The 12,226-nt window shown below is 41.5% G+C and overlaps 1 protein-coding gene across 2 annotated transcripts in view; it reads right to left on the reverse strand.

Annotated features, from left to right (window-relative positions):
* Positions 1 to 7,101: 7,101 nt before the first annotated feature.
* The window catches only part of LOC120772331, a 93,554-nt gene continuing 88,429 nt past the window's right edge, over positions 7,102 to 12,226 (reverse strand). For both annotated transcript variants that reach the window (XM_040100885.1, XM_040100877.1), the window contains 2 exons: positions 10,714 to 10,872; positions 7,102 to 7,221 (listed from right to left, as the gene is read on the reverse strand). In XM_040100885.1, the coding sequence (XP_039956819.1) occupies positions 7,189 to 7,221; positions 10,714 to 10,872 (192 nt within the window). In that variant the 3' untranslated portion in view covers positions 7,102 to 7,188. The remainder of the gene's footprint in view (positions 7,222 to 10,713; positions 10,873 to 12,226) is intronic.

Here is a 12,226-nt window from a genome sequence, read left to right on the forward strand (position 1 = left end):
TAGAAAATATAGTTTTGAGTCCTAGTGTTTTTTTGTAATTTCTCTCGAGGAGAGAGCAAAAAAGGCACATATTCCTTATAATGCTGTAGAGGAGCTATTGGCAAAAGATGGGGCCTCTCACCGAAAGTGGTCCTCTGGCTCTATGACACCATAGTCAAGCCCATCTTGTGCTATGGTGTCTTTATGTGGTGGAGGACTTTAGGGAAGACCACACTGGCCAAGAAACTCGAAAGCGTTCAACGGGCTGCGCTAATTAGCATGTGCGGTGCATTAAGATCCACCCCAACCATGGCACTTAATGCAATTTTGAACATAACGCCGGTGGACATTGCCGGTAGGTGCATAGCCGCGAAGGTGGCTATTAGACTCAGAGAATCTGGAATCTTAAAGGAACGCGTATCTGGACATTCGAATATCCTCACAAACTTTGAGTGCATACCGGATCATCTGGATTATGGAGTCGCCATATCGAACTCTGGCGACTCCTCTGTCCATATACCGACGAGGGAGATATGGCTGGGAAGAGGACGTTGGAGGAGAGGGCCAGCAAGCTTCTTCACGGATGGGTCAAAGCTTGGGGGGGAAGGTCGGTGGAGGGATATACTGTCGGGAGCTCTCCATAAATTCCTGTTTCAGGCTTCCCGACTACTGCAGTGTATTCCAGGCTGAGGTCGCAGCTATCAAGGTAGCAGCAGATTTGCTGCTACGGAGTGCACCCACCTTCAGAGAAGTGACCATTCACTCAGATAGAAGAGCGGCAATACTAGCCTTGAACTCATTCACAATGCGTTCAGGGTTGGTCGAAGAATGTCTAACGTCGCTATCTCTAGCAGCTAGAGTTTTTGTGATTAGACTGGTATGGGTGCCGGGCCACAGCGGAATTACAGGTAACTGCAAAGCTGATGAGTTAGCAAAGAAGGGCACCCTAAAATCATTATCGGTAGAATGGGAACGGATCGGTGCTCCTGTATTCTCTTGTGTTCTACTACATATTAGATAGCTGGGCCACTCGGATGTTTGTCCAACGCTGGGCCAGCATGGGTACTAGTGCGGTTGCAAAAGCCTTTTGGCCTAAGATAGATCGCAGGAGATCTAGTGATCTCTTTGCCCTCAATAAGGCTAACCTCTCATTACCTCATTGAGAGGTCAAGACTTAGACATTTGGGGGCGCATACCTTCGGTCATCCCACCGAACTGGCGGGTGTTGAAGTTAAGCGTCTGTGTAATTATGTATTGGCTACAAAGCGCTTCGCCAATCTGTAAGTCCGAACACGGGAGTTCTTATTCAATGGCATCACAAAGGACTACATTATTAGTCTACGTATGATCTTTGATCACCCATCTAACCTAATCTAACCTAACTTAGTGACGTTGTTGTCGTGTGGCTCTGGGGTATTCTGGTCACTCCTGTCCTAAACTAATAATATACAAGGACAGCTTTTCATAGAACTTTGGCCTGAAAAACTTCCATTGGAACAAAATTAGAAACTGAGTCTATATATTAGATAAGATAAAATAAATAGATGAGGATTGCACCGCGATCTAAGGTCTATTATACCACCTCATAAATTACAACCACCCACTTAGCCTCAGTATATCGATGAGTTCCAATATGCGGTTAGGTGCTAATGAGACGACCTGATCCATATTTAGAAATATGGATCCAAGGGCCTTTATTAGTCAATTAGCAGGTGTTCTGGAGTTTCAGACTCCCTGTCGCAGAACCGGAAAATTAGCACAAGAAGCTAGTTTCACGTTATGTAAGTTCTTCTTAAACTTACAGTGGCCAGTGTAGAATGCAACAAGTTGCCTGAGTTTGTGCATAGAGAGGTTGTTTACATATTTAAACCAGCTGAGGTTGTAACCACCCATTAGCGGCTTGGCATGCCGCATAACTTGGAGTTGCTGAACAGCTCCCTTATGTTATGAGGACCCACCGCGATGAGGGGTTAGTGGATGCTGCGGAATGGGCGAGCTCATCAGCCAATTTATTCCCGGATATATTTTTTTTTATCGGGCACTCAGGTAAAGTGCACTTGGTTACGTTCAGACTATTCAGTCGTCCTCTGCATCCTGCAACAGTTGCGATTTGATCTCGTAGGCAGAGCTTGCTTTAAGTGCCGCTTGACTGTCGCTAAACATACTTTTAAGTTCGTTGCAAAAGTGCTGCGTTCGAGATTTATCTCTACACACCTACTTATGGCAAGGACTTCTATTTGAAATATGCTCGGAAAACTTCCACTCGGCATGGAGAGTTTGGTGCATGGTCCTGCGACTCCAACACCAATTCCCTCCGACGTTTTCGAGCCATCGGTGGACTTAATTGTGCTACACCTAAGCAGTAGCTCGAGAAAGAAATCATTTCATTCAGTTTTACTACTAACGGTAAACTTGAACTTTTTGGTGAGGTTTACCCTTTTGGTAATGCTGTCCCTTGGGAGAAGAATTAATGCTATTACACCGCTAAAATCCTTCATACGCTGGGATGAGATTACCTTATCTCTGCCAGACCCTTTTGCTGTCATTTGAAGGTGAAGAGGTGTGAATTCAAGCATGACTTCAAGTGCTGCATGGCAACCGACATACAGTTGCATGCAAGTCGTTGCACCTTCGATAACCGGAGCCTGAATTTCAAGCAGGTGATCTAGGCGACCTTTTTTTTCAACAAAACGGCGTCACTTCCTACACATTGCATCAAACAATGAATTTATTGATAGAACACTTCGGTGAACAGATAATTTCATGGTTCCTCAGTCGATTGGCCACGAAGATCGTGTGATAGCACATCGTTAGACTTTTTCCTGTGGATATATGTAAAGTCTAAAGTCTATGCGGATAATCCTACTTCGATTCGGACCTTAGAGCAAAACATCAGGCGTGTCATGCGCCAGTTACCAGTCAAAATGCTCGAACGAGTCATCAACATTTGAAAGAGATAGTCTTGAAAAAATAAATGTCAAAGAATGTTCTTTCGAAGCATAGTAAGTACATTCCCCATTAAATTTGTAATTTCTGTGCTTTTTCTTTAAAAAAGTAGAAACCTAGAAAAGGAGCACCCTTTACAATCGATTACCCTCAATCGGTCTATAAAGCTTTTATGATCATTGTTTGATATCTTCCGATTATTGATCTGTGATTGCTTTTATTGTCCACCCGCGGAGAAGCTTCTTAAAAGCTAACGAACCGATTATATGTATGTGTCTGGTGGAAATTTATGGATGAAATTTCTCATATTTTTTGTTGTAACTGTAGTAAAGAAATCTCGTCGGCGCGAAATTTTCATTTAGTCTACAGCCACAAATCGTTGTAGTGATTCCACAGATTCGGCAATGAAAATATGGTCGATGCATTTCTTTTGTGGATGGGTGTGTGTGTGAGAACATGGACTTATATGTACATATGTATTTAGTTAACAATTTTTCCTACTTTTCCACTAAATCTAGAACGGATGTGTTTATCTGTATGCTTTTAAACACATAAACGTGTGTGTTCGGCCACTAGCAGCTTCACTCCGTCCGCGCCACCAACAACGCCATCATGACCAGCGGTTTTCCATTAGCGAGATTGTTTGCTCGCGCGCTCGTTTGTGACTTATGCTGGGGCTTAGCGCTTGCTGCGTGCACCAACGACAACACCAGTAAGTGCAACAAAAACAACTAATGTTCAATATTTAGCATGCAACATAGCAAAAGCTCGTAAAATCGTGAAATCAGTGAGTTCAGTCTTTGGCATCAACGAGCCGCACTGGCGACTATGGAACACCACCGGGAAGCTGTATTAAAATAGTTTTCTGTTATCATTTTTTGTATGCGCTTTTACCACCAAATCGATAGCTTTGCGCAGCTTTAAAAAGAGTTGTGAAGTTAATAAATATACACGTCGGCTGAAATACTACTAATAGAGCGGATTTCTCGTGGGGATCGCTATGAATGTGTAATACACCAAATTGCCGTAGCTTTTCACAGTGATTATCAAAAGTTGTTGACCGAAAAAAATAAAACAAGAAAAAACGTTAACTTCGGCTGCACCGAAGCTAATATACCCGTCACAGGTGCATTTCTTTTAGTAACTTTGTGTTCAGTTTGTATGGTAGCTATATACTATAGTTAACCGATCTGGCCAATTTCTTCGGAGATTACATTGTTGCCTTAGAAAATAATCTATACCAAATTTGGTGAAGATACATTGTCAAATGTGAAAGTTTTCCATACAAGAACTTGATTCCGATCGTTCAGTTTGTATGGTAGCTATATGCTATAGTAATCCGATCTGAACAATTTTTTCGGAGATTACATTGTTGCCTTAGAAAATAATCTATACCAAATTTGGTGAAGATACATTGTCAAATGTGAAAGTTTTCCATACAAGAACTTGATTCCGATCGTTTAGTTTGTATGGTAGCTATATGCTATAGTAATCCGATCTGATCAATTTTTTCGGAGATTACATTGTTACCTTAGAAAATAATCTATACCAAATGTGGTGATGATACATTGTCAAATGTGAAAGTTTTCCATACAAGAACTTGATTCCGATCGTTCAGTTTGTATGGTAGCTATATGCTATAGTAATCCGATCTGAACAATTTTTTCGGAGATTACATTGTTGCCTTAGAAAATAATCTATACCAAATTTGGTGAAGATACATTGTCAAATGTGAAAGTTTTCCATACAAGAACTTGATTCCGATCGTTCAGTTTGTATGGTAGCTATATGCTATAGTAATCCGATCTGAACAATTTCTTCGGAGATTACATTGTTGCCTTAGAAAATAATCTATACCGAATTTGGTGAAGATACATTGTCAAATGTGAAAGTTTTCCATACAAGAACTTGATTCCGATCGTTTAGTTTATATGGCAGCTATATGTTATAGTGGTCCGATATCGGCGGTTCCGACAAATGAGCAGCTTCTTGAAGAGAAATTGACGTTTGCCAAATTTCTGACTGAGGGACTAGTTCGTATATATACAGACGGACGGACAGACAGACGGACTTGGTTAAATGGACTCAGCTCAAAATACTGATAATTTATATATATGTATATGTACTTTATAAGGTCTCCGGCGCTTCTTTCTGGGTGTTACAAACTTCGTGACAAACTTAATATACCCTGTTCAGGGTATAAAAATGCTAACAAAATGAAGACTGATTCGTAAAAAAGCTTGATTTTTTCCACCACAGCTGCCCAATATCTCTGAAGTTGGGAACCGCGGAAGATATCCCGTCTTATCCGGTAGAAATCTGTTCTAGCGTCTTATCATCCTCCGCACATGCTCTGCATTCAGCCAAATCCAGTTTTTCAATTTTCTGTCTGAAGCATAAGTGTCCTGTGATACCCCTATAATGTTATTAAGTTTGCTTTAAGGTTAGAGTCTTAAAGATTTCAGCAAAAAGACACTGCAAGCGGGAATCTCAGCAATTAAATAATTGGGAGAGTGATATGATTTCTCCTCAGACATAAAATCAAGTCGTATCACATGAATAGCACGCCCAATATTGACTTGTTGCTTGAACTGACTCTGGTTTATTGCTAAAGACCAATGACTTCAAATAACTCCACAAAAAGTAGTCTAACGGTATTAAATCACAACTTCTTAGAGGCCAATTAATGTCACAATTTCTTGAAATAATTGAATCTCCAAACTTTTCTCTCTAATTGGGTTGTTGCACGTGCTGTGTGGCACGTAGCCCCATCTTGTTGAAACCACATGTTGTCAAGATCAACTTCTTCCAATTGCGACCATAAAAGGTTGTTTTTCAACGATCTAAATCGGTCTTCAATGACAGTAACGGTGTCACCAGCTTCATTTTGAAACACGTACGGACCGATGATTTCACCACACCAAAAACACACGAAACTATCAATTTAGGTGAATGTAATGGTTGTTCATGAATAACTTGTGGGTTTTCTTCGCATTAGAATGGACATTTTGGTTTATTTACCGCACCATTCGGATGAGGAAATCTTAGAAATCATATTATCCCTATTGGAAACCCAATATAATTATATAAGTATATATAAATGATCAGGATGACGAGACGAGTTGAATTTCTTCTTGAGTAAATATTAAGATAACTTAAAGAAACTTAGTACACGTGGCAATATGAGAAGGTCGGTATTAAATCTAAGATGATATGGAAGGATTTCATGGAAGCCAACTAAAAAAATGTAAAAAAGGCGTGGCACCGCCAGAGATAAAGGTCTTTCCTACTTTATCTAAATCCTTACCCCTCCCAGGATGACATTGTAGAGACAATTCGATAAAATTATGGTACATAGGGCCTCTATAGGGTATATCCAGAGAGAGATATAGAAAATGATAATTGATGGCTTAAAGTTTCAATTACAGAACCGACACATAGACGAGGAATCTCCGAGCATCTCAAGCTACATTAACATTTACTGATTGGACACCTCAATTTTTCATATGAAAATATAATTTTCACACCAACCACTATTAAAATATAGAATTATGAAATCCTCTACTCACCTCACTTAATAATAGTTGCAACAAAGCCAGAAAATTCTTGCTATCCGCAAGCACATATTTGCTATAGTTCTTGAAACACGACTCCAGTGTGTAAAAGTCTCGCCAGTTGTGCACGCCCAAACGTCCATCACACATGGCGCGACAAATCAGAGCATAAACCACGCCGGGATCTTGCAACCGCGTTGATTCCAAAATGCAACTACTTTTCTGCCGCTCCACCGCAGAGGCATCACCACCTTCCATGCGTCGCGCAAAAGCGCCACCGTCCATTTGCTGGGCACAACGTTCGCGTAACAACAACAAAGCTACAACATGCTGCAACTCAGTGGCATCCACGAATTTCTCCAACATGCCCAACACCACCTCCTTCTGTGTATCCAACTCTCGACTATTCGCCAAAAGCGCTTCAGCCGCGGCAGCAGCGGCGGCCGACTCCTCAGCAGCATGCCGACGTTGTTGTACCGGCGAACGTGTAACCGGACTTTGAAAGGGTGCCCGATAGTCGGCTAACGTGTTGAGTGCGGCACTGATACCGACGGGCGGCATGAAGAAGATCTCGTAGGAGAGCGATTTGAGCGCGAGCACAGCGCAGTCGAGCACTGCATTGTTGGCCAGTAAGTTGTTGGTGATGCTGATGATTTTCGGTATGGTTATAAGTTTGCGATCGCTTTTGTGTGTCAACTGTATGAGGAATTTAATCATTGGCGGAATGATGACCGGGCCATTTCTGTAATAGCGGTAGAAATGGAAATAGAGTTTTGGAAGTGTTTATTTGTGGTTATGCCAAAATTTTACTTAATTAGTTAATTTTATTGATAAAGACTACTTTTTTAAAGGATAGTCGGCACTAAGCGTTATCAGTGCTTTCCGAACAATACTAAGTGACGCTGCTGAAATAATAGTCAGTCTGATGCTCATTGACAAGTTATCTGTGCGGTCTATAGGAGCCAAAAGAGAAGAGAGTCAAAAGCTTAACAATATGGCAACCTCACTCAAAGGACAGTGGATCCACAGACTGATAGCGGACATTCATACGTGGATAGGCAGACGACATTAGGACCGGGTTTTTCACCTAACCCAAATACTAAGTGAATATGGGTGCTTTAGAAGCTATCCATACAGATTCCAGCACGACATCATTTTGAAGACTTTGAGCATGTATTCTTTTATTGCCTTCGCTCTTTAAGTACAAAGGGAAAAACTTAAAACTACACTCAGTGGTAGTTTTACGGTGGAAAATTTAACGAATGTGTGAGACTACTGAGAACTAGAAAGCTGTCAGCGAAGCGGCAGCCTCAATCATGATAAAACTGAGACATACTATATAGAGCAGATTAGGCGTCCGTCAGTTCGTGCCATAGAGGAGGCTTAAATGTATTCTCATTCCGACAGAAGTAATTCTTAATCTGACGGTTCCGCGGGAAAGCCTAGAGTTGGGAGTAGGTTAGGTTTAGCGGATTAAAGTTCCGCACCCCGGCTTTTGATAAAAGAGCTCTACACATACAAGTACTTGTATTCCTATCCTATCATAGAACCCAAATCTATATTATACTAAATTACATAAAATTATTTTGGGAATATTTTCGGACGATTCAACAACGAGACATTGATTGGTGATTTCAAGCGACCAAAAGCAGTCGAGGTTTACATGCTTCTCCTTAAGCAAATTTTGACTAGCATAAACAGTAATCTTTTGTTGCCTTGTCTAAATTATGATAAGGATGTTTACAAATCTCGCAATCAAGTTCATTCAGTTTTCTGGCGAGTCACCATCGATGTGTGTGGCCATGGCATAATGGAACACACTTTCTGCGCGATTTTTTCTTCATACTGTCCAATTTTGAAAAGTAAAGCTCGAACTAAGAGCTTAGTCGTAGAGGATTAGCACATAGCAGATGATTTTCTGCCAAAAAAACTGAACTTCTTTAAAAACGTATATTAAGATATACAGGGTTTGTCCGGAAATTAATAGGACTGATTTTCTTCCCCCACGACTGTACTTCGGAGCGTGCGCGCACCGACTGGATTCGGTAGAGTAGATTGTAGCTAACGAACGATCGGCTGGTCAGTTGTCTCCGAGCACTTGGACAGTCAGGACAAGCGACGTGTTTCTGTGAGTGGTGCAAGACGAAAATGCAGTGTTCGTTAGAGCAAACGTACGCGATTAAATTCTGTATGAAACTCGGTAAATCTGCGACAGAGACGTGTGATACGATCAAGCAGGCTTACCAAGATGTTGCTTTGGCAGGAAATGGTTTGTTTCGGAGGCACCAGGCCTTTTTGGAAGGCCGGGAAGGTGTCTGTGATGAAGACCGCGGTGGGAGACCTGCGACTTCGATAAAAACCGACAATAGGACCCGTTTGAGCACAATTTTGTACTCAGACTGTCGACTAAATATTCGTTTAATTATTCAGATATTAAATTCATCAAAATCTATAGTTCATGACATTGTGACAGAGCACTTGAACATGCGTAAGGTGTGCCCAGCCAATTGGATGTTACACCACGACAACGCCCGGCTCACGTCGCCTTTCTTGTGAACAGCTACCTAACCAAGGCCGGCATCCCAAGGCCGAAAAGGCCGATCAAAGACAATCATTTTGAGACGACAAAATGGATCCAAGCAGCATGCAACTCGGCTCTGAAGGCTATTCCGGAGAATACCTTTCATGACGCCTTCAATGCTTGGAAATCGCGCTGGCAGCGCTGCATCGACGCAGAAGTAGCCTATTTTGAAAGTTTTTAAAGAATTGTAACGATTGGTTCAATCATTTTTTTTTTTTTTAATCGACACAATCCTTTAACTTTCCGGACAAACCCTGTAGACCCCGAAACAGACGATCAATCGGCCGAATATAGTGGCAAAGGTGTCCGAAGCCGAAAAAAACACGTCAAATCAGTTCAGAAATCGATTATCTAGGTTTGGTGCACTTCGAATCCCATCCGACCAGCCAAACTGTCAACAAGGAATATTATTTGAGTCTTATGCGACGTTTGTGCGAAGCTATACGTAAAAGGAGGCCGCAATTATGGGTCGAAAATTCTTGGTTTTTGTACCACGATAATGCAACGTCGCATACCGCACTGATTCTTCGTGAGATTTTCGCCAAATTTTCAGCCATTATCATGCCGCAACCACCGAATTCGCCTGATTAAGCTCCGTGTGACTTCTGGATCTTCAGCAAACTCGAGCAATCGTTTCAGGGAAATCGTTTTGAGTCAATTTAAGGCATTAAACATGAAACTCTAAGTAGGCTATTCCGAAAATTGACTTTAACAGCTGTTTCGAGGATTGGAAAACACATTGGTTCAAGTATCGGACTCGGACGACATACGAGTAGATTTAGAAGATTAAATTAATAATTTTAAAATTATGAACAAAATTTTACTTTTTTTGTTCAAAGTAGTAAAACTTCACTCGAACATCAAACACTCGTTCATCATTTATTGTTAGCAATTAATATTTAATCACTTAATTCCAATTTGAATGACAAATTTCTTCTAGGCTTTAAATTTTATCAACATACATACATGCATATGTATATGTCCGTATGAATGTGTGTATGGCTGTGTGCGTGAGCTTAACTCGACAAACTGGCGAGTCTAATTTACATAGAAAATCCTTTAAAATGTTTTAGGCTCACTTTGCCAGCCAACTGCCGCAACTGAATATGTTTGTATGCGCCTAGTATTGCAGCTACACACACACACGCGCACATCAATTCGCACCGATATTTGAGTGATATTTGAATTTCAAATGCATCCGCACCGGCCAAAGATAACATTTTATTTTCGAATTGAAAACGAAAATAATCCTGCAGCTTCAGCCGCAACAACAGCAAACGCACACACACACACACCAACCAACACACACGCACAACAACGTTTAGGTGCACGGTGTTTTGGTGTTTTCGAACAGCAACCACAACCACAGCCAGGGTCACACCAGCGCAGCGCAGCAGACAGCCAGCAAACAGGCGAATTTTCATTGTTTCCGGCAACGCTTCCTGTTTCCTGCGCTCCCCTCGCCCACGACTCACCAGCAGAGCTCATCACTCACATATACATATACACACATACACTCACACATAGGCAAATATATGTATTATATAAATAGGCAACAACTATGGAGTATATATGTAGATACATTTGAGGCATGCCACAGCAACAAATCAACATGCAACTTGCAACATTCAGCAATCAGCATTCAACACTCACCTGACGATGCCATTTTTCAATTAAATCCAAATTGTTTAAAATCTGATCAAATATTACATTTTTCGAGTCCAACACACTGTAAGTGACATTGAGTTCCAGCAACTGTGACAACAACTCCAATATGGGCGCCTGGACACGGGCATTCGATTTGAGGAAAAGCTGAAAATATGCGAGAATTTACAAATGCAATTTTATTCATTCATTTTCCTAGTACTTGTCTGCGTTTAGTGTTTAGTGTTTAGAGTTTAGTAGTGTGTAGGTCTGTTTGTGTGCGAGTGTTAGTGTGTGTGTGTATATGTATGTATGTATGTGTGCGTGCATAAATCAATATATTAGGTAGTAGTTAGCAGTGTGTAAATAATAAATGTTTACACTGAAAGCTGTGCGGCAAATCTGTTGAGGGATCATTTCAATCAACTCACCAACTCACCAACTCGCCGTTGCCACACAGGCACCAAAACACAGCTAGCAGTTCTTGTGGCCTTTTTGATTATATTAATGGCCGTCTGGCCAAGTCAATGTTGCAACTTGTGTGCCGCACACAGCAAATGAGTAGTACTGTAGCTCAAGTGGAGGAGGTTTAGGTAGTGATGCACTCGAAGTGATGAACTCGAAGAGGAGAGGCTATTCACACTCACCTAATACCGAAGGCTTGCCGTGAGCGCTCTAATTTATTACCGTAGATAAGGAGGTTGAAGCTAGATGCCTACAACCACTGTAAGTGGGGGGTGGAAACTAGTGCAGGCATAAGAGAGTACTTCGGGTGTGATTGTAAGCTATAGGTCCCACTTTAAGCGCTGGAGTTGCAAACTACGTTTCGGCACTTAGAGGCATCGGTAATCTGTTACAAGTTGCTTTGATATTTTCAATACAGAGATGTTTTAATTCTTTACACACAAAGCCGTCACATATCAATGGTGAGATCAAGTTACTTGTGAGAGGTAGTAGAGGAAATCTCTGGAGACCAAGGCCAAAGAAGCTAGAAGAGTTTTATTGTTGTCGGATTTAGGGTCTGCTGAGCTCTGTGGATAATGGCGGTTCGGCAAGCAACGAGTATATGATCCCACTTTTCAACTGGGAAAGAAGGTTCAAGGAGAACTTAGAAAGAGACCGCGTGCAACACTTAATCTATCTTAAACATCTATACGGATTGGTTAGCCATAAGGCAGTATTTTGAGTTGCCGAACAACTGCAGTATTTTAAAAGCAGAAATCTTTGCTATTGGAGCAGCAGAGCCAGCCACTACTGCATCAGCAGGCTACTCAGAGCCAACATCTATGTACGTAGACGACCAAACAGCAATCAAGGCAGTAACCTCGTATCGCATATTGGCCAAAAGTGTCCTGAGAAGCGCGGCTGCAGTAGAGAGTGAAATCAAAAACAAGCGACTTCGAAATTACCAAGAGTGGTGTACGTGGAGGATGGAGTCATGTGTAGAAGTTCACGCAAGTGAGGAAAGTTCTCTGATCGCCATTCACTTGGGAGTGGCCAGAAACGATTCTTTTACATATGG

This window comes from Bactrocera tryoni, chromosome 1 (assembly GCF_016617805.1).
Source record: "Bactrocera tryoni isolate S06 chromosome 1, CSIRO_BtryS06_freeze2, whole genome shotgun sequence".
NCBI classification, from domain to species: Eukaryota; Metazoa; Arthropoda; class Insecta; order Diptera; family Tephritidae; genus Bactrocera; species Bactrocera tryoni.